Here is a 21223-nt window from a genome sequence, read left to right as displayed (position 1 = left end):
GGTTACCTTGTGCTGAAAGGTGATTAAATTGCCAAGGAAAATAAACATATAAATAATATCAGTATCCAAATAACAATATCTAAAAATACATAAATAATATCAAAAATTTGGGGAAGATGAATGTTGGTTTGGCAAAAGCTTGCCGGTCTACAGGCCTACCTAAAACCAGTTCACAGTGTGGGGAGGTTCAAGCGGAGGTCAGAGGACTCCTTGGCCAGAATGGAGGGATTCTTTGACATTTATAAGGAGGAGATCCTTAGACTGAGTTTTTCAAAATCAACGTATATGTCCCTTTCTTCTAAGTTTTCATGAACAATCTTTTCTGAATATTCTTATAAGGTATAGTATTAATTACTCTATCTGTATTTTATATGAACAATTTTTGTTCAGTCTAGATCATTTGCTGAAAATACTTTACATGTAATTTTGTTCATTTCAAAAATCCAAGCCATCACACCTATTTAATTCTACCAGCTTTCAGTTACATACAGTAATCATTTGGGGCTTGCTTTTTCTGTGGAAAAATTTACTGTTTTGTAGTAGACAAGACATATTAACCTAGATGATATTAGAGATTTGAATTGGAACTCTGGAGTACATGTATTCTTTAAGTAGGTACTCAAATATATTTTTAATTTTTAAAATTATATTTTACTAGTGCATGTTACTGTTACATGATTGGGTTTATTTTGGGAAGTTGAAACATGCATTTAGCATATCTTAGTCCTTTGCAATCCTGTTACCTCTCTTTCTCCCACCCCCTCATTTGTCCCCTTAGATTTCACCCTCCAGACTTACATGAGAAAGTACTTGCTATTTATGGAGCAATGCAATTTTGAATTTTGGGAGGTCCTTTTGATCTTAATGTCCTTAAACTCTTGAGCTTTATGTAGGTAATAATTATATTTAACTGAAGGGATTTTTTTTTTGTAAAAAAATGTATGTTTTATGTAGTAATTTTATCTGAAAATTATTTTACTGTTAGGCGAACCATGGAACTTCTCACACAGAACTGGGATCTTTCCAAGAAACTCAGGATTCCTGCAATAAGTCGTCTTCAAAAGATGCACAATGTTGACCTTGTTCTTCAGATTCTTAAATCACGAGGAATTCAATTAAGTGATGAGCATGGTAAAAACTGAGTAAAGATAAATTGTATTTTTCTCACTGACTATTGGTAAGTACATACATTATCCCAATAGATTTCTGTTTCATTTTTTTTTTCTTTTTCTTTTTTTCTTTTTCATTTTTAGGAAATACAATCCTATCTAAGGACATTGTGGATAGGCACAGAGAAAAAACTCTTGGGTTGCTTTGGAAAATAGCATTTGCTTTTCAGGTACTGTATATTGGCGCACTGTAGTTTTTATTAATTTTGAATACTGATTTATAAAATCAACTTGAATCACATAAAGTCTAACAATAATAACCATCAGTGAGGGTTTATTCTGTCCCAGGGATTGATAATTGCTTTATGTATTCCAGTTTAACCTTCATCACACACCTATAAGTTCAATGTTAAGTCTGCCTCACAGATGAGGAAACTGACACTAAAGTACATTATCACTAAGAATTAGATCTGAGATTTGAATGCAGGCTTGTGTGGCCCATATCCCATGTTCTTAATCGCAGCAGTCTACCAGTTCTATGTAGTTTATATTTGCCTTTTTAAGAAAAGTTTTTTTTGTGCTAAAATACACATTGGGTACTTCTTAGATTTTTAAAATCTGTGACTAGGTTATATCTTTTTCAAACATATAGTTTCTCTAAATGGCATAATAGAATAGAAGTTACTTTGATTTCTATGGATTAAAAAGAATACATGAAAACATTTGAAGTATTTATCTTTATTTCTATGTTTCAGGTGGAGATCTCTCTTAATTTAGATCAGTTAAAGGAAGAAATTAACTTTCTAAAACACACACACAGTATAAAGAAAACAATGTCTGGATTATCATGCCATTCTGATGCTGTTATAAATAAGAAAAAAGATGAAAGGCAAAATAGTGTCTTAGATCACTACAGCGAGAGTGTGAAATTATTGATGGATTGGGTAAATGCTGTGTGTGCTTTCTATAATAAAAAGGTAGGTTCTTTTGCTTTTATTGTAACCTAGTATCTTTAAATAAATTTTACTTAAAGTCAGACTTAATGTATAAGAACTTTTATTTCATTTTTGAAATAGTTTATACAAGCAAACTTTCTCAAATGAGTATTTTGTCATATGTTGTATTTTATATAATTTGTCACCAATTAGGCAATGTGTGGTAACTTTATCAGTAAGAAAAAAATGACCAAGATAAAAAGTTTTGAAAGAAGATGTTTAAATAGAACTGGGACACAAAATGATCAGAGCCTTACCATAAAAATAAATGCAAGTAAACCCAACATGTAGAAAGGCACAACTGCGAACGTTGCCACTGTGTAAAGGGAAGAAGCAAAATCTAAGTTGAGTTTTTCTGTAGTGACTTGTTAGGTTGGTACTGTATTTCTGTATGAGAAACTTTAAAGTGCAAAGATATGAAAATAAATTGCCCATACATAAATGGATAAACAACCTGGTAAGGTATATAAAACAGCGAGAGTAATAGTACATGTAATTAAAATATAGTAAACTATTAAACCTCAAAATTATTAGCAGACAAATTGTTGAATATGTGGATAATCTGGGTCTTAAGTAAGTGCCGGAGAACGAAGTAAGATGCAGTTCATTATCACTATTCATGAATCCTGTGGCTAGTCAAAACTTATTTCTAATGCCAAAGTTAACACTGGGTGCACTTTATGGATGGTCGTTCGCTCATGTGCAAATGCCAAGGTTCTCATTTCCAGGTGAGGTTGAACAAGATGATACTGCACCTTCTTGATTCAGCTCTTAGACTATGAACGCACATCCTTTCCATGGCCTAGTTAGTGGTGTGTTTTCTACATTTTTATGCTTTTTTGTTGTTGATTTCCTACTTTAAAATGGCCCTCTGATATAGTGCTGAAGCACTGTATAGTGTTCTTAAGAGAAAACTGAAATCTTAACTCAACATGAGTTAAATAAGCTTTATTCAGGAATTGAGTGTACTGCCGTTGGGTGTGACTTTAATGTTATTGAATCAGAAGCACATAAAATGGAGTTATGTATTGATTGGCTGATGAAAATGTAGTGACGAGAAGCTCACAGGAACTTAACCCTTTTTTTCCCCCAATGGGCAGTGGTTCAGTATTCCCTCCTTCAGTGTTCAATAGATAAATGAGAATTGACTATAATTATTGTAGCTTCCTAAGAATGCCATAAGAAAATACTTTAAATTGGGTGGCTTTAAAATAAAATTTTATTCCCTTGGTTCTAAAGGCTAGAAATCTGAAACCAAGGTATTGGCCAGGGTATACTCTAAAAGCTCTACATGAGACATTCCAAGCTCTTAAGTTTTGGTGGTTGTCAGAAATCTTTTGATGTTCTTTTTTATTGTTACATTATTCCAGTCTCTGCCTCTGCAGTCATATGGCATTCTCCCTGCTTCTGTCTGTGTGTCACTCTTCTAAAGACACCAATCAGATTGGATTAAGAATCCCCTCTGTACCAGTGTGACCTCTTGACCTCCTGTCAATTAATTATTATCTATAATGTCTGTTTCCAAATAACGTCACATACTGAGAAGAGTATGAAGTCTTGAGGGACACTATCCAACCCAGGACAATAATATTATCAAAATCTGCTTTTGAAAGGGATAATATTCAATAATTGTCTATTTGGTTATGATATGGTATCATACTATAGGTTTTAGCAATTAATATTTGTTTTAGCTATTAAAAGGAAATAACGGATTACAAAACACTTAATATTTAAATACAACTACTTTATTTTTTGGTATTTCCAATCAGGTGGAGAATTTTACAGTGTCTTTCTCAGATGGCCGTGTATTATGTTACCTGCTCCACCATTACCACCCTTGCTATGTGCCTTTTGATGCTGTATGTCAGCGTACTACTCAAACGGTGGAATGCACACAGACTGGCTCAGTGGTATTAAATTCTTCCTCTGAATCTGATGATAGCTCTCTGGATATGTCTCTTAAAGCACTTAATCATGGTTAGCCTATTTTTCTTGATTAACTTTTCTAATTCTCAGCCATGTCTGATTTTTGGCTATACCAGTCTAATTTCTCTTTTTCACTTACATAATAGAAAATAATTCAGAACTACACAAAGAGCTTCTAGAAAATGAAAAGAAAAATTTTCATTTGGTTAGGTCTGCAGTGAGAGATCTTGGTGGGATACCTGCTATGATTCACCATTCAGATATGTCAAATACAATTCCAGATGAAAAGGTAAGTAAAAGAAGTTTCTTAATTAACAACTCTTAATAAATCTCAGACTGATAGTGAGTTGTATATTCTCTGTTGATCTGTTTTCACCTTTTGTGTTTGGTTTTAGGTGGTTATTATGTATTTGTCATTTCTTTGTGCAAGACTGTTGGATCTTCGTAAAGAAATAAGAGCTGCTCGACTTATACAAACAACATGGAGAAAATATAAATTAAAAAAAGATCTAAAACATCATCAGGTAATCTTAGAAAGCAAAAACATTATAACTTGAATTGTCCTTCTTAAAGGGCTACTTGTTTGATTCATTATGTATATTTCACATTTTTACAAATATATGAAGTGATTGAGATACATTTAAAATTGTTTGTATGTATTTTGGGGCGGGAAAGGATGAATATTTCCTCTCAATTGCTGCTATTTCCTGGCTTTGATGTGCTTTCCAGCCTCTGGTCTACCCTTTCACTTACGTGGCTCCAAAGGAAAAGGAATAACTTAACTGCTTGGTAATTTGAGAAAAATAAACCAAGGATGCTTGACTTAGCTCTTCCCTTCTTTCTGTAGGAATACCTGGAGCCAGAGAGCAGGAAGTTTTGAGCAATTTTTTGATATTGTGCTCTGTGGAGCTTATCCTCAATTAGGACCACTTGGGCTTACGTATCAAGTTTCTAAGTTTGCAATAAATAACAAGTCCATTTTATTTGTCATAAAACCACCTTCCAACTTATTTTTTATTAGATTTAAAAGTGGTAATTTGGTTTCCATTGTTTTATTTTTCAAAATGTTTAGGAACTGCACATAGGAATAGAGATGCTATTTATTGCCTCTATTTGTGATTCCAATAGTGCAAAACTTTAGCATAAAATAAGGGTTTTTTTCCCCCTAGATTTTGAGAAAAATGCCTTTTTTTTTTTTGGTGAGGGTGTGTGGATACTGAGGATTGAACCTAGGACCTTCACATTGAGCTACATCTGCAGCCTTTTAATTTTTTATTTTAAGACAGGATCTTGCTAAGTTGCCTGATCCTCCTTCCTCAGCCTTCCAAAGTGCTGGGATTGCAGGCATGTACTACCATACCTGGTGAAAAATTTCATTTTAAAAAATCCGGTAAATGATTTCCGTGATCAAGTGAACAAATTATTTTGATCCTTTTATCTCCCTATCCCCTTTACTAATACTATATTTATTTATTTGGAAAAATCAAATAAGCAGCCATTTTTTAATAAAATTTATCATAGATATTTCAGAAATACACTCTATCCAGTATTGCTCAATTTTAAATTACAGTGCATTTGTGGTCAAATTCTTAGTAGCTATCTAAAATAGCTAAATTTCAGCATCATGTATTTTCTCAAGTCATGTTTGACTTGGAAAAAAACCACATATTGAAGTGATTTACTCTTGTTCCACTCAGTGTCCTGGTCATAGCTTGGGAAATAGAAAGTCTTTATAATGGTCTTCTCTGCTACTATGTAGGCTCTGTGCCTTATATTACCCAACCCTTTTTGGGGTCTGCCTCTTTTCCCATAGATCACTTTGAGGATAACTGTACTGCTGGAAGCTTCTATGAGAATTGTTTTTCCAAAGTTTTCAAGGAAAACTATTTTCCTGATCAGTCTTCAAGTTATTTGATTGATACTTTCTATATGTTAGTGAGTTTTCAAATTATAGAATCAGATGTCAGTCAGAACATATCTATTCTGCTTTATTTTCTGCCCCGTGTAGCCTTGTTTTAGTCAGTAAGGGTTTCTTAGCTTTGGCTGGTAGCCTTTTCTGATTTCTTTCTTTAATGCAAAGAGTAGAAATTTTCATTTTTTGAAAGGCTAAAAGAAATTTCTGTATCTATGATTAAACTTCATCCAATCTGATCACTACATCTCTCCTTTCTCCTAGTGATCATATTCTCTCTCTTACACAATTACATTACATCCAATTGTATCTTTTTGCATTTGATGCATAAGCCACAGGCAGGCTCCCAAAGATGCTAGCCTAGTAAGCTTATAAAAATTACCTTAACTTAACTGTTTTTCAGGTTCTATTTTTATTTCATTATTATAATTCATATATACACTATCCACTTAAAATGGAGTGGCATGACCCATATACTGTATATTTCTGACACATACCAGTTTTTAAAACATTTTATTCATTCATTTATTTTTGCTAATACTGGTGTAATTTTAACTTGAAAGTCTATACCTCTAAAGGCCATAGGTTTTTCAGCGACAATGACAGTGATGTTAGATGATTTAATCAATTTGCTGTACTTAATTCCCCTATCCCAGGCTTGAAACAGTCTAGTCTTTTCTCCTCAGTGGAATGATACAGTATGTGTCCCTTAACATTCCTTAGTATTTGTTTTGATGTCTTGGTTACCTTTTTCATGTTTTAGAATAACACTTTGATCTCTTCCATAGTTGTGTTCTCATCCTATGTAGGCACTATACTAACTGATTGTTACTTATTAATAATTAAAATCTATAGCTAGTTTTCATGTAGAGCCCTCCCTTGATAGCAGATTGTCCCAGACAGCAACATACAAGGTTGTCAGATATTCTATAAGTTGTTCTTTTGCACCCGAGGAAATAATTCATATTCTAGTTACCAATTCAGGTGAAGTGACATGTTTAGCATTGGGTAGTATTAACAAAATGATTAAGGGCATGGCCCCTGAAGCCAGATGACCTGGTTCAGGTCCTGGCCACATTGCCAGTAGACTGATAAGCCATTTGACTTCTTTGCCTCAGTTTTCTCATGTTTACAACATAGTATCTGTTCTTTTGCTCTTACAAGGTTCAAATGTATAATTTATGAATTGTTTACAATGGTGCTGGATATAAAATGTATTATTGATGGTAGTTCACTTTTAGAAGGAAAAGAAAGAGATATAAAGGGAACTGACCTCTAATGTTCTTAAAGCTAGTGCTGGTCATTTCAGATGCCACTTCTCACAACCCAAACTATACTCTTCTCTTGAGCCTCTATGGCTTAATGCCATCCTGTATACTATGTCAAAGGAAATGGTATTTTATTTACCCCCCTTTTGTGAATTAGTTTGCTCAGTTTTAACAAAATAATGCTACCTTTTGCTGCAAAATCAGTTCTTATATATTCTATCACTTTCCTAAAAGTCAAGCATAAATTTCACTATGCCCAGACCTGAAAAACATACCTTATTATACTTCAAATTGCTTTTATCTTGTTTACTGGGGATCTGTGATAGATGAAACATGTCTGTGATCTTTTTTGTAGATTATTAGGAATCTGTGTCATCACACAAATAAGTCTGCAAGCCCATCATCTATCAGCCCTTTCAACATTCCCAGAAGTAGCTATTTTCCAACTGTGAACACAAGAAATTGGGATCAATTTGATAAATGCTTTGCAATTGATTATCTTACAAAGAATAATTTAAAGTTTTAAGTAATTAAGTATTAAATTCACACATGCTTTGTTGTTGTTTTAAAAGGAGAGAGACAAAGCTGCAAGAATTATTCAATCAGCTGTAATCAATTTTCTAACCAAACAACGACTGAAAAAAGAGGCTAATGCAACGTTGATCATTCAGAAATATTGGCGAAGAATCTTAGCACAGAGAAAATTATTAATGTTAAGAAAGGAAAAACTGGAAAAAATTCAAAATAAATCAGCCTCAGTTATTCAGGTATAGTATCCTGAACTAATTTTTGAACCTAAAAGCTTTTAACAATATTTTTAAAGGTAGAAAGCATAATGTGATAAAAGTTTTTAATAGTTATATTTTAGGATTCTTTAATACAATTGCTTCTAGGTATCTGACAAGTTTCCAGTTCCCTGTGGATGCCAAAATTTGCAGATGCTCAATCCCTACGTAAAACAGTATATTCCCACATAACCTATCGTCCTGTGTACGTCGCATTATCTCTGCATTACTTGTAATACCTAGTGCAGTGTGAATGTCACCAGTTGTTATATTGTTTTGCTTAGGGATTATGACGAGCAAAAAGTCTGTGAAAGTTCAGTTCCAGCACAGACACAGTCATTATTCTTTGTATATCTTCAATCAGCTGTTTATTGAATTCAAGTATGGTGGAATGTGCTGAGCAGAGGTGTTTGTCTATACTTAATTTAACAAACACTTAACACCTTCTTGCTACCTGTAAAAAGCTGCTGTATTCAGCATAAGGTTGAAATATGACTGCTATGCCTTCTTTGCTCTGAAGGACAAATATTGATTCCATACCTCTTGCAGTCTTCTTTGTTTTATATTAGAAATTTGCAGTCTTTGTCTCCATAGGACGTGCTGGAATACTATATAGCATTCTACTTTGTAGATCCATATTCCTAACCAAACTCTCCTTTTTAGCTTACTGAATCCTGGAAACTTTTCTTTCAGGACAGATGTACATATTTTTTTCTCTAATCCATTTAGTTGGCCTCTAACATAAACAGTGCTTATAATTAGCCACTAGAACGCCTACATGATTTTTCTTTGTAGTAAAAAAATATGTAACATATCTATATAGTAGCCATGTTCCTTATATCTATATAAGTTAGCTGTTGATATTAATTCTATTCTAATAACCTTAGAGATGTGTGCTATTTATTTTTGTAATTTTTTGTGGTGCTGGAGATCACATTCAAGGCCCGACTCATCTTCAACAGGTGTTCTACCACAAAGCTCCATCGCCAGCCCAGAGATGTGCAGTATTTAAGTTAACCTCTTGTAAATGTCTCAAAGCTTCACACCATAAATGTATCTTTTTTATAAATTTGAAAGTTATTGCCACCAAAATTGACAAATAGGGGATTCTGATTTAATAAATTGTCTTTTTGGTTTTGGAAACTTTAATTCATGAAACATTACAGATAGAAAATTTCATACAGTAAAAACATGGAGCCCAATAATTTTTCACAAACATGGTCTCAGCAAAGAAACAGTATATTGCCAGCTTCTTAGAAGGCATTTCCCAATCACTCAACTCTCCCATCGCAGCCCCAGGAGACCCTTAGCTAATTTATGCTGACCATGTCTTTTTTCCTATTCATCATCTTTAAATACTGTAGTTTTGTTTGCCTGTTTTTGAATTTTCAAGGAATTTGTCTAAATTCTTTCTTTTGTCATTACTACATTTGTGAAATTGGTTAATATACTTAAGTGTAGTTATGGTTTAGTTTTCATTGTTTAGTATTCCACAGTTTATCTGTTTATTGTGGATAGAAACTTGGCTTGTGGGGGCAGTGGGGGGTGCTGAGGATTGAATCCAGGGCCTCATGCTTGTTAGGCAAGTTCTGTACCACTGCGTTTTGAGTCAGGGTCTCACTAAGTTGCCCATGCTTGCCTTAAACTTGCGATCCTCCTGCCTCAGCCTCCCAAGTAGCTGGGATGACAGGTATGCTCCACTGTGGCCTTCCAGTTTGGAGCTATTTTGATGAAAGGTTCTTTGATCCTTTCTTTTGGTGTGAAATGTATTCATTTTGCTCGGTATATACCTTGGAGCACAATTATTTATTTTTAGTATAATATATTTCAACTTTAGTAGTCGTGGACAAAAAGTTTCTAAATGTAGCCATTCTGTTATGTAGTAGTATTCAGAATGTTTAAATGTGCATTTTTGGATAATTAATGATGCTGAATACCTTTTTATTTTATAAATCTGTTCTTGTATTATTTCAAGTATTTAAAAAATTTTTTCACTTTGTCTTGTGGATTTATGGGAGATCTTTGGCAAATTAATAGGCCAAATTTAGTTGGCTTGTGTTTTTATGAATGTACCATTTTAGAACACAACTACACCATTTGTTCGTGTTTGTTGTGGTCTGCTTTTAAACTATGTACCAGGGTTGAGTTTCTGCAACAAAACTGGCCCACAAAGCTGAAGATACTTGCTCTGTCCATTTACAGGTAAAGTTCACTGTCCCTGCTCCTGATGTGTGTCTGCAGATACTTAGATCTCTGTATATTTTGCGGCTGTTGAGTGAAATGTTCTATAAATGTCAGTTTGATCCATTTGATTGGTAGTGTTAAGTTCTCTTATGTCCCTACTGACTCTCTTTTCATTTTGAGAGAGAGAGGTTTAAGTCTGCAACATGTAGTTACATCTTTTTCCTTTCAATTCTTTCACTTTTTTATTAATTAATTATATTGGTACATTTGAGATATACAATATAATGACATGCATCATTGGAAATTTGCACCTTTATATAATCCATCTTGGTTCTTATTTTTCCCCATTCCCCTGCCTTCCCTTCAACCCCTCTATCCCTCCCTATTTACAAAGACTTTGTTTCCATTTTTCATTTTCTCATATTAATTCCATTCCCTTCTTTCCTTTTCCCTACCCTTCCCACTTCCTATTCCCCTGTGCCCCTTTTCTTCCTGTTTTACATTACCTATTTTAACTTTTAGTCCTTATTTACACTTTCAGTTTCTCATACTAGAGAAACTATTCAGTATTTACATGTGTGTCCTATTTATTTCACTTAAGAGTATCACTTCAGTGTGGATCCATTTAGCTATAAATGTCTCTCATTTCTTCTTTTTTATGGCTGAGTAGTACTCCATTTTATTAAAAAAACACATTTTCTTTATCCAGTCTCCAGTTGATGGGCAATCGGGCTGCTTCCAAGTTTTGGCTATTACAAATTGTGCTGCTATGAACATGGGTGTACATATATCACTGTGGTATGATTCTTTTAATTCTTTGGGGAAGATACCCAGCAGGGGAATAGCTGCGTCAAATGGGACTTCCAGTCCTAGTTCTTTGAGGTATCTCCATACTAATCTCCACAGTGGCTGTACCAATCTGCACTTCCACCAGCAGTGGAGCAGTGTTCCTCTTTCCCCACAGCCCCGCCAGCATTTGTTATTGGCTGATTTCATGATAGCAGCCATTCTTTCTGGGGTGAGGTGGAATCTCAGCATTGTTTTCATTTGCATCTCTCAAATGCCCAGTTTATTTGCTATTTCATATGTTTGTTTGCTATCTCTACTTCTTTGAGAAATATCTGTTCATTTCAGATGACCATTTTTGGATTGGGCTTTTAAATTTGGGAGGTTTGATTTTTTTAAGTTCTTTATAAATTCTAGATAGTAGACCTTTGTCTGAGGAACAGCAGGTGAAAATTTTTCCCACATTGTGGTTTGTCTTTTTACTCTGTTGGTGGTTTCTCTTGCTGTGCAGAAGTTTTTTTAGTAAGAAGGGAAATCACTTGTTGATTGTGTGTGCTAGTTCACGGGCAATGGAGGTTTTGTTCATAAAATCTTTTCCTACATCAATGTCTTCAACAATTCTACCTAACCTCTGTTCCAGCCAGTTCAGCGTTTCTGTTTTAATATTAAGATCATTAATCCATTTCTATTTTAGTTTAGTGCATGGTGAGAGATATAGGTCTAGTTTTAATCTTTGGCAAGTTGAAACCCAATTTTTCCAGCACCATTTATTAAAGAGGCTATCTTTCCTCCAGTGAGGGTGTTTGGCTCCTTGATCAAAGATGAGATGGCTGAGTGTGTCTGGCGTTGTTTCTGCATCTTCTAATCTGTTCTACTGGTCCTCAGGTCTGTTTCTTTGCCAGTACCATGCTGTTTTTATCACAGTGGCTTTGTAGTATAGTTGGGAGTTGTGATACCCCTGCCATGTCTGTGTTGCCTAGAATTGCTTTTGCTATTCTAGATCTCTTCTTGTTCCAAATGAATTTTTGGATTGTTTTCTCAAGGTCCATGATGTATGCTGCTGGAATTTCAATTGGGATTGCATTGAATCTATGTAGCAGTTTTGGAAGAATGGCCATTTTCACTATGTTGATTCTTCCTACCCAGGAACAAGGGATGTCTTTCCATTTATCTGATATCATCTTCAGTATCTCTTTTTAGAGTGCTATAGTTTTCAGAGTAGAAGTCTTTGATTTCTTTTGTTAGGTTGATTCCTAGGTATTTCAGATTTTTGGATGCTATTGTGAAAGGAATTGTTTACCCTATTTCTCTCTCAGTTGTTTGTGTAGAAGAAAGCTATTGATTTTTGTGTGTTGACCTTGTATCCAGCTACATTACTGAATTTGGTTGTTAAGTCTAGAAGACTTTTGGTGGAGTTCTTGGGGTCTTCTATATAAGTATCATGTCATCTGCAAATAGTGACAGTTTGACTTCTTCATTTCCTATCTTTATTCCTTTTATTTCTTTGTCTTGTCTAATTTTCTGTGGCTAATGTTTCCAAAACTATATTGAACAGGAGTGGTGATAGTGGACATCCTTGTCTTGTTCCTGATTTTAGTGTGAAGGATTTCTTTTTGACCATTTAATATGATATTGGCTGTTGCTTTTTCATAAATGGCTTTTATCAGATTGAAGTAGAGACCATCTCTTCCAATTTTTTGTAGGGTTTTTAACATAATGCTTGTTGGATTTTGTCAAGTGCCTTTTGTGCATCAATTGAGATCATATGGTTTTCGTCCTTGGCTTTACTGATAAAGTTTATTACATCTATTGATTTGCGTATGTTGAACCATCCCTGCATCCCTGGGATGAATCCCACTTGATCAGATTGTATGATCTTCTTGATGATCTTCTGAATTCTATTTGCCAGTATCTTAGTAAGGATTTTTGCATCTATGTTCATTAGTGAGATTGGTCTGCACTTCTCTTTTTCGGTTGGGACTTTCTCTGCTTTGGGGATCATGGTGATGCTTGCTTCCAGGAATGAATTCGGGAGTATTTCTTCCCTTTCAATTTCATTGAAGAGTTTAAGCAGTAATTGCAGTAGTTCCTCCCTAAATGTCTTGTAGAATTCAGCAGTGAAGCCATCATGACCTGGGATTTTCTTAGTTGGTAAGTTTTTAATTACGTTTTCAATTTCATTGATTGATATTGGGTTGTTTAGAATTTTTAAGTGGTCTTCATTCAGTGTTGGTAATTCATATGTATCTAGGAATCTGTCCATTTCTTCTGTGCTTTCCATCTTATTGGTGTATAGGTTCTCGAAATAGGTATTGATGATCCCCTGGATTTCTGCTGGGTCTGTTGTAATTTCACCCTTTTCATTCCTAAGTGCATGGATTTGGGCCTTTTCTTTCCTTTTTCTGAAAAGGTTGGCTAAGGGTTTGCCAATTTTGTTTATTCTTTTGAAGAACCAACTCTTGGGTTCATTGTTTTTTTGTATCTTTATCGTCGTCTCCATTGCATTGATTTCAGCTCTAATCTTTATAATTTCCCTTGTATGAGCTTTGGGTTTGTCCTGCTCTTCTTGTTCTAGAAGCTTGAGGTTTAGCATCAGGTTGTTTAATTGGGCTTGCTCTGTTTTCCTAATGTGAGTATTCACTGCTATGAATTTCCCTCATAAGATAGCTTTCATTGTGTCCCATAGATCCCGATATGCTGTATTGTCATTGTCATTTAATTGTAGTAACTATCTGATTTTTAAAATTTCCTCTGTGACCCATTGGTTATTCAGAAGTATGTTGTTCAGTTTCCATGTGTTTATGAAATTCTTGAGGTTTCTTTTGGCATCAGTCTCCAATTTCATCACACTGTGGTCTGTTAATATGCAGGGGATAACTTGAATTCCTTTGCACTTACTTAAACATGTTCTTTGAGCGAGTATGTGGTCTGTTTTGGAGAATGACCTGTGTGCAGCTGAAAGGAATGTGTATTCTGATATTGTGGGGTGGAACACTCTGTAAACATCTGTTAAGTTCATTTGTTCAAAAGTTTGTTTGAGTTCTGTTGGTGGTCTCTAGAGGGAGACCTGGAACCGGGGAAAGCACAGACTCTTAAAGAAAAGGAGACAGCCTGGGGGACGAACAGCAGTTTAATTCCTCTGGCACTATTCGACCATCACAAAGGAAAGAAGCAAGGCTTTTATACATGTAGGAAAGCAGCTTAGTTATTCTGGCTATCATCTTTCTGATTTTAACCTCTGGTGGCAAATGACTTTAAGTGACACATAAAAGCTACAGGCGAATTCACAAGTCCCTTGTTTCCGTTCACCAATCCCGAACATCAAAGAGCACACCGCAGCCCTCTTCTTATCAGATAGTATCAAGAGAGCAGGATGACTTTAGCCAAAATCAAGCCCACTAGCCCACCACAAACATCATAGATGTGCATAGTGAGTCCTATCTCTCTTACCACCCATAGAGTCATTGGGTCAGGGTCCTCTGATCCCAGAAAATGCTAAATGAGAAAACTAGGAAAACCTGTTTTTCTCCCGTGAGACTTTTACAAGGTCTCTTAAAGTTTTCTGGCATTCTTTTAACAAACAGACTTGTGGAATTTCCCAGAAATGACTTAATTTTCTTAGTTAACAAACTTCTTGTGATCAATTCTTACAACTAGATAGCTGAATTCTACAATTTCCCACAGAGTTCTAGTATTTTGTTGCTTATTTTTTGTCTAGTTGATCTATTTGTGACAGTGGGGTATTGCGGTCCCCCACTACTATTGTATTAGTGATTATTTGATTTTTCATGTCCGTTAGTATTTATTTCATATAGTTGGGTGTAGTAGTGTTTGGTGCATCGATATTTATGATTGTCATCCCTTCCTCTTGGATTGTTCCCTTTACAAAGATGTAGTGTCCTTCTTTGTCTCTCTTAATCAGTGTTGTTTTGCAATCCCTTGATCTGCAAAGAGGATAGCTACTCCTGGTTATTTTTGGGTTCCTATTGCATGGAGTATCATTTTCCAGTCCTTAACTTTCAGTCTATGAGTTTCTTTTTGAAAAAGTGTTTTTGTTGTATGCAGCATATTGTTGGATCTTGCTCCTTGACCCATTCTGCCAGTCTGTTTCTTTTGATTGGTGAATTGACACCATTAACATTGATAGTTATAACTGATAAGTATTGATTTATCATTGTCATGATTTTTTCTTTTTATTGGATTCTCCCCTTTGCATTTATTTCTTGTCCTGCCCAATGGATTCATTCTGCTGGGCTTTCTGGAGTTGTGATCCTTGTTGCCGTTTCCTAGGATATTGTCTAAAATTTTTGGGGTGCTGGTTTGTTATTGATGAAGTTCCTAAGGTGCTCTGTCATGAAAGTATCTCATTTCTCCATCAATTTTGAAAGATAGTTTTGCAGGGTACATCAATCTGGGTTGGAGGCTGTTTTCCTTTAGGGCTTGAAATATGTCACTCCAAGCTCTTCTTGACTTGAGGGTTTGCATTGAGAAGTCTGCTGTGATTCTGATGGGTTTTCCTTTGTATGTGATTTGTTTCTCTTCTCTAACTGCTTGTAGAATTTTGTTCTTCTGTTGTGTTTCTGGAATCTTAACAGTTATATGCTTATGTGTGGATTTTTTTATATCTTGGCTTGTTGGATTCCTATATGCCTCACTTATCTGTATGTCAAGTTCTTTTCCCCTGCTTGGGAAGTTTTCTGCCATTACTTCTGTGAACAGTTTTTTTATGTCATCTGTACTCTCCTGTTTCTTCATTGACTCTAATCAGTCTTATGTTATTCTTCTTTGCATTGTCTAGCAGCTGCTGGATTGATTTCTTGTGGTCCCTTACAATTTTAAAGAAATTTTTCTTTTCCTGGTCCCTAATTGCCTTCTTATCTTCTATATCTTAAATCCTGTCCTCACATTGGCTCATTCTGCTGCATAGGTTTTCAATGGAGTTTTTAATCTCCTGGAAATCTGTTTGCATCTGTTTTATGGATTCCTTTTGTTTCCTATGTTGGGATTCCATCATGTTCCTCAGCTCCTGTATTTTTTAGTCTGTGTCCTCTCTAGATTTATTCATCATGTCTTGCACTATGGGCACAATCTCTGCTGATATTTGAGAAATTATTTCTGATTTCAGTTTTTCCAAATTATCTTTTGTTGCCAGTTCAGGAAGTCCAGGTGGTTCAGTTTCAGATTGTTCCATCCTGTTTTCCTTTGGGGTTGCTTTAGGTGATCTGCAAGTCTAGTTCTGAGACTTATTTACATGTCTTCTCATTTCAATGCGGGGGGGGCACGGGATATGTGTGCTGTTGGTGCCCACATGGCTCACCCCCTCGGTGCTGGAGGTGGTGGTATGGTGGCCCAGAAGGTTCACCTCTGAGCTGGTGGTGGCTTCTCTCCTCTGCACTGGGGGCAGTGGTACAACGGCCCAGAATGTTCTCCTCTTCACTTGTGGCAGTGGTACACTGACCTGGAAGGTTCATCTCTGCGCTGGTGGCAGCTCCTCTCCTCTGCACTGGGGGTAGTGGTATGCTGGCTTGGAAGGTTCACCTCCTCTGTGCTGGGGCCACCTCCTCTTCTCTGGGGGCCTTTCAGCTTTTACTTAAGCACTATGAAGCTCTGTTGTCAGGTGCATGCAAATTGGGGATTGTTATGTTATCTTCGTGAGTTGATCCTTTTATCAGGGTCACTGCTGATCCCTGATAATTCTCTTTCTCTGAAATTCACCTTGCTTGCTTTAATATAACCACTCAGACTTTTCTGTAATTATCATTTTTAGGGTATATTTTTTCTCCCTTTTGCTTTTTCTCCATATATTTTTATATATGAAGTAACTTTTTTTAGTAGATAGCATGCAGTTTTAATTTGCGTTTTTTGTTTGTTGTTTTTTTTTTTTTCCTTCAGTGCTGGGATTGAGCCCAGGGCTTCATATATGCTAGACAGGTGCTCTCCTACTGAGCTATATCTCCAGCCCTGAAAATGTCTTTTAATTATTGTTTAAGACCATTCATACTTCAAGTGTAGATATGTTTTAAGTCTATTATTTTATTTTTTGTTTTCTGAGTGTTACCTGTCCTTTATTTTTCTTTTTCCTTTCTTCTGTTGTTTTAATGATTTGAATACATTTTAGTATTTCATTTCAGTTCATTTTCTTTTTCATTATATACAATTTTTAGTGATTGCTGTAGGAGTTATAGTACACATAGCTTTTTATCCCCTGTGAATCAGTATTTTATCACTTTAAATGTGATGTGAAAAACTTACCACTATCTAGGTCCCTTTATGTAGCCCCTACTCCTATCATCTTTATTTTATCTTTTTTTATACATGAGAATATTTTAGTATATTTATTTTAGTATATTTATTTATATATGGTTTGCATTTCTGCTGATTTGTTTTTATATCTGATGTTACAAATTCACTTAGTTTTCGTTTCCTCAAAAATGACTTATTTCACATTTATTCATTTTTTTGTAATAGTGAAGCATTTATTGGTGCATTTTAGGCTACATAATGATAACATTCATCATAGGAAATTTGCTTCATCTCTTCTCTCTGTTCTTCATGGTTGTTGAAACCTTGTCATTCAAATTATTTTCATAAGTTATATGTCTGGCTACTTTTTAAGAATTTGTGTTTGTCTTTAGTGCTTAGCAGCTTGAGTATATTGTGTCTGACCGTGGATATCTTTGTGTTTATTTTGCTTAAAGTTCATTGAAATTTTTGAGTGTATGATCTTATATTACATTTGGGAGGACTTGAGCCATTATGTATGTCTTCAAGAAAGTTTTGCACCATTCTCTTCCTCCTCTCTTTGGCCCACAGGTTTCTGGGCTCTGTTCTTTTTTATTTTGGCAATACATTTTTAAACTCTAAATTGAAAGCCAGGATTCTAAAATGTATAGTTTACATGAGGATTTCCTTTTTTGTGTTGTGTTGTTCGGTGGGTTAAACACATGTATCTACCATTATGTTAGCATACTGGATAGTTTTATTGCCCTAAAAGTCCTGTGTTCTACCTATTTATTCTTCTCTTCTTCAACTCTTCCCCTGACTCCTGGAAATTACTGCTCTTTCCACTATATAGTTTTGTTTTTCCTAAATGTTATATAGTTAGGATCATACAATATGTAAACTTTTTAGGTTGGCTACTTTCAGTTAGCAATATGTTTTTAAAGTTGTATGTCTTTTCTTGGCAAAAAATGATAACCTATTTTTAAAATCAGTAAATAATATTTCATTGTATTGATGTGCTTCAACTTTTTATTCATTAAGGGATATCTCAGTTGCTTTTAATTTCTGGAAATTATGAATTTAAAGCTTGAGTCAATACTTGTGTGTAGATTTTTGCATGGACTTTTAGCTACTTTGCACAGGTATGTGGGAGTGTGATTGTTGGGTTGCAAGACTGTTTTTTTTCTTTGCTTTCTAAGAAACTGCCAGACTGTCTATGAAAGTTGCTGTAGCATTTTGCATTTCCACCTGCAATGAACAGGAGCTCCTGTTGCTTCCCAGCATTTGAAGCTGCAGTGATTTGGCTTTAGAGATTCCAGCGCATGTGTGGTGGACCACACTGCCATCTCAGTTTGCAATTCCCAAGGGCGGGTGATGTTAAACATCTTTTCATATGCTTATTCATTCTGTGTATGGTGTCTGCTTGTATCTTTTGACCACTTTTAAATTAGGTTCTTTGAGTTTTTACAATTGAGTTTTAAGAATTGTTTTATTAGATATACATTTTATAAATACTTTCTCCAGTCTATGGCTGTCTTCATTCTTTTTTAATCTTTTTAATGTTTATGTTGGCTATTCTGTGTCTTTTACAGAGCAGACCTTTTTAATTTTAATGAAATCTAGCTGGTTAAGTTTCTTTCACAGATATAGCTTCTTTGGTATTATATCTAAGAAGTCATTCCAAACCCAAAAGCACTTAGAGTTTTTACTGTTATCTTTCAGAAGCTATATCCCCAGGTTTTGTTTTTGTTGTTTGGGGGTTTTTTTGGCACCGGAGACCTTGTGCTTGCGAGGCAGGTGGCAGAACCACTAGGTAAATCCCCGGCCCCTACTTTTTTATTTTTTATTTTGAGACAGTTACCCAGGCTGGGGTAACTGATGATTCGCTTCAGCCTGCCAGAGTGCTGTGTGATTACGGAGATGTGCCACGATGCCTAGCATCTTTCAGAAGTTTTACACTTTTGTATTTTACATTTAGATCTATTGCTCAATTTAGTTCGTTTTTGTGAAAGGTAAGAAATTGATTTTTGTTTTTGCGTATGGATGTTTTAGCACCATATCTTAAAATAATGTTCTTTCTCAGTAATTATCTTTGTTCCTTTGACAAATCTCAGTATCTGGGCTCTTTATTTCACTGATTTATTTGTTGTTCTTTTGCCAGTTCTGCAGTGTCTTGATTACAGTACTTTTTAAATAATAAATCTTAACTTTGTGTAGTATTAGTCCTCTAACTTTGTTGATCAAAATTACTTTGGCTATTTTAGGTCTTTCACTCTAAGTAATAGAATCAATTTGCTGATATTAAAAATAAAAGGTAGGATTAGGGCAGATTGTATTAAATCAAATGGGAAAAATTGACATCTTAATATTGAGAGTTCTTGTACGTGAACATGGTATATCTACTATTTAGATCTTCTAAACTCTGATATCTTTCATCAGAGTTTTAAAATTTTTTTTCCTACACATCTTTTACATATTTTTTAACTAAATATGTAGTATTTCACTTTTTTGATACTAATGATGAATGATGAATGATGTTGTAGCCTACAAATTTACTATATTTGCTTATTATGTCAGGATTTTTTGGTTAAAATCTAGGTCCTCCTTTCAATTTTAGTTATATGCAGTATAACTATGGCAAACCTTTTATAACATAAACATGCCTTTTATAAGTGAATAAAGAATGCTAACTTATGACATTTAGTTGAAAAAGCTATATGCTGTACTCCAAAGAGCTGTTTATTTTAAATATATCACAGTGCTGATAAAATTGTTATTGTAATAAGCAGAGTTGTTAGGAGAAGAAATGAACGTATCTTCCATGTTATACAAAAATTGTTAACATTTCAGTAACAGACTAGTGATAGTAATTTAAAATAAGCTGTTCACACTGACTGCAATTTCTTAATTTGAGGGTTTTATAAACAAATATCTTGAAGTTGGAGGAAAAAATGATATCCACCTCTCTGGCTACTATTTTCATTTTACTTTGCCTTATTTCTGTTAGGCATCTTACTAATACCTTACATTTATGAAGAGTTTATAGTTTTCAAAGTCAGTTTGCACAAATAATCTTGATTCCACTTAGATATATGTTATAATTACTCACACATCTCTTCATAGTAAGAAAAATAATATGATATACGTATACCTCATTCTTCTTAGTCCTAAAGACTAAGACCAAAACCTCATGTGGCACTAAGAGGGAAAGTAATGAAACTTACAGGAAAGGCCAGTTGCCACTGTTCTCCCTGACTCTCCTCACCCTTGGATAATTGTGTCTAGACCAAGCATAGCTGCAGGCACAATGGGCAGTGCTGTAGGAGAGGGAGGTACTCAGTCCTAAACTACTCCACTTATATGTAAGAAAAAATTGTAGATGTAGAAGGAAGAAAAAAAATCCCTTGCTCCCATCTTAGCAATGTTTGGAGTATTTCAGATAAGGTTGTTACAAAAAGAGCTTCACCGGGATTTAGTTCAGTGGTGCCATGCCTGCCTCGCAAGTGCAAGGTCCTGAGTTTGATCCCCAGTACCTCCCAAAAAAATATCTACAGCTTGATCACCAGTAGTCTAAGGTCATTTACATAGCATCAGCTGGAATCAGCTTAGACTTGGCAGCCCTATTTGTTGAGTCTGCATACTGTTAGCTTAGATTATAACTCACTTTTTAAGAGACAAAAGGTTTTTACTTTGTCAAATCTTTCCATTCTGCTTTTAAAGTATGTATACTAAATCTGAAAAAGTAATTTTATTCTTAATGAAAATAATAACTATCGAAGTGATTTAACTCATGTACTTCTTAAACTCCTATATAGTCATTCCTTGGTATCCATCAGGGATTAGTTCCAGGACCCCAAAAGATAACAAAATCTGTGCATGTTTAAGTTCCTTAAACAAAAGCCATAGTATTTGCATATAACCTATGTACACCCATATCTTCCTGTATACTTTAAACCATCTTTAGACTACTTATAATACCTTACAAAATCTAAGTACGGACTATATAAATAGCTGTTACACTTTGTTGTTTGGGAAA

At 34.9% G+C, this 21223-nt stretch overlaps 1 protein-coding gene across 2 annotated transcripts in view; it reads left to right on the top strand.

Moving 5' to 3' along the window:
• The window catches only part of Aspm (assembly factor for spindle microtubules), a 58625-nt gene that overhangs the window by 18218 nt on the left and 19184 nt on the right, over window positions 1-21223 (top strand). For both annotated transcript variants that reach the window (XM_087193840.1, XM_013077939.3), the window contains 7 exons: window positions 986-1131; window positions 1254-1339; window positions 1865-2086; window positions 3874-4081; window positions 4177-4319; window positions 4426-4554; window positions 7783-7977. In XM_087193840.1, the coding sequence (XP_087049966.1) occupies window positions 986-1131; window positions 1254-1339; window positions 1865-2086; window positions 3874-4081; window positions 4177-4319; window positions 4426-4554; window positions 7783-7977 (1129 nt within the window). The remainder of the gene's footprint in view (window positions 1-985; window positions 1132-1253; window positions 1340-1864; window positions 2087-3873; window positions 4082-4176; window positions 4320-4425; window positions 4555-7782; window positions 7978-21223) is intronic.

Source organism: Heterocephalus glaber, unplaced genomic scaffold (genome assembly GCF_053883595.1).
Source record: "Heterocephalus glaber isolate CG9 unplaced genomic scaffold, H.glaber_assembly_v1.0 deba00001600, whole genome shotgun sequence".
NCBI lineage: Eukaryota > Metazoa > Chordata > Mammalia > Rodentia > Bathyergidae > Heterocephalus > Heterocephalus glaber.
Note: the sequence above shows the minus strand (reverse complement) of the source record. Positions and strands in the feature narration are given on the sequence as shown.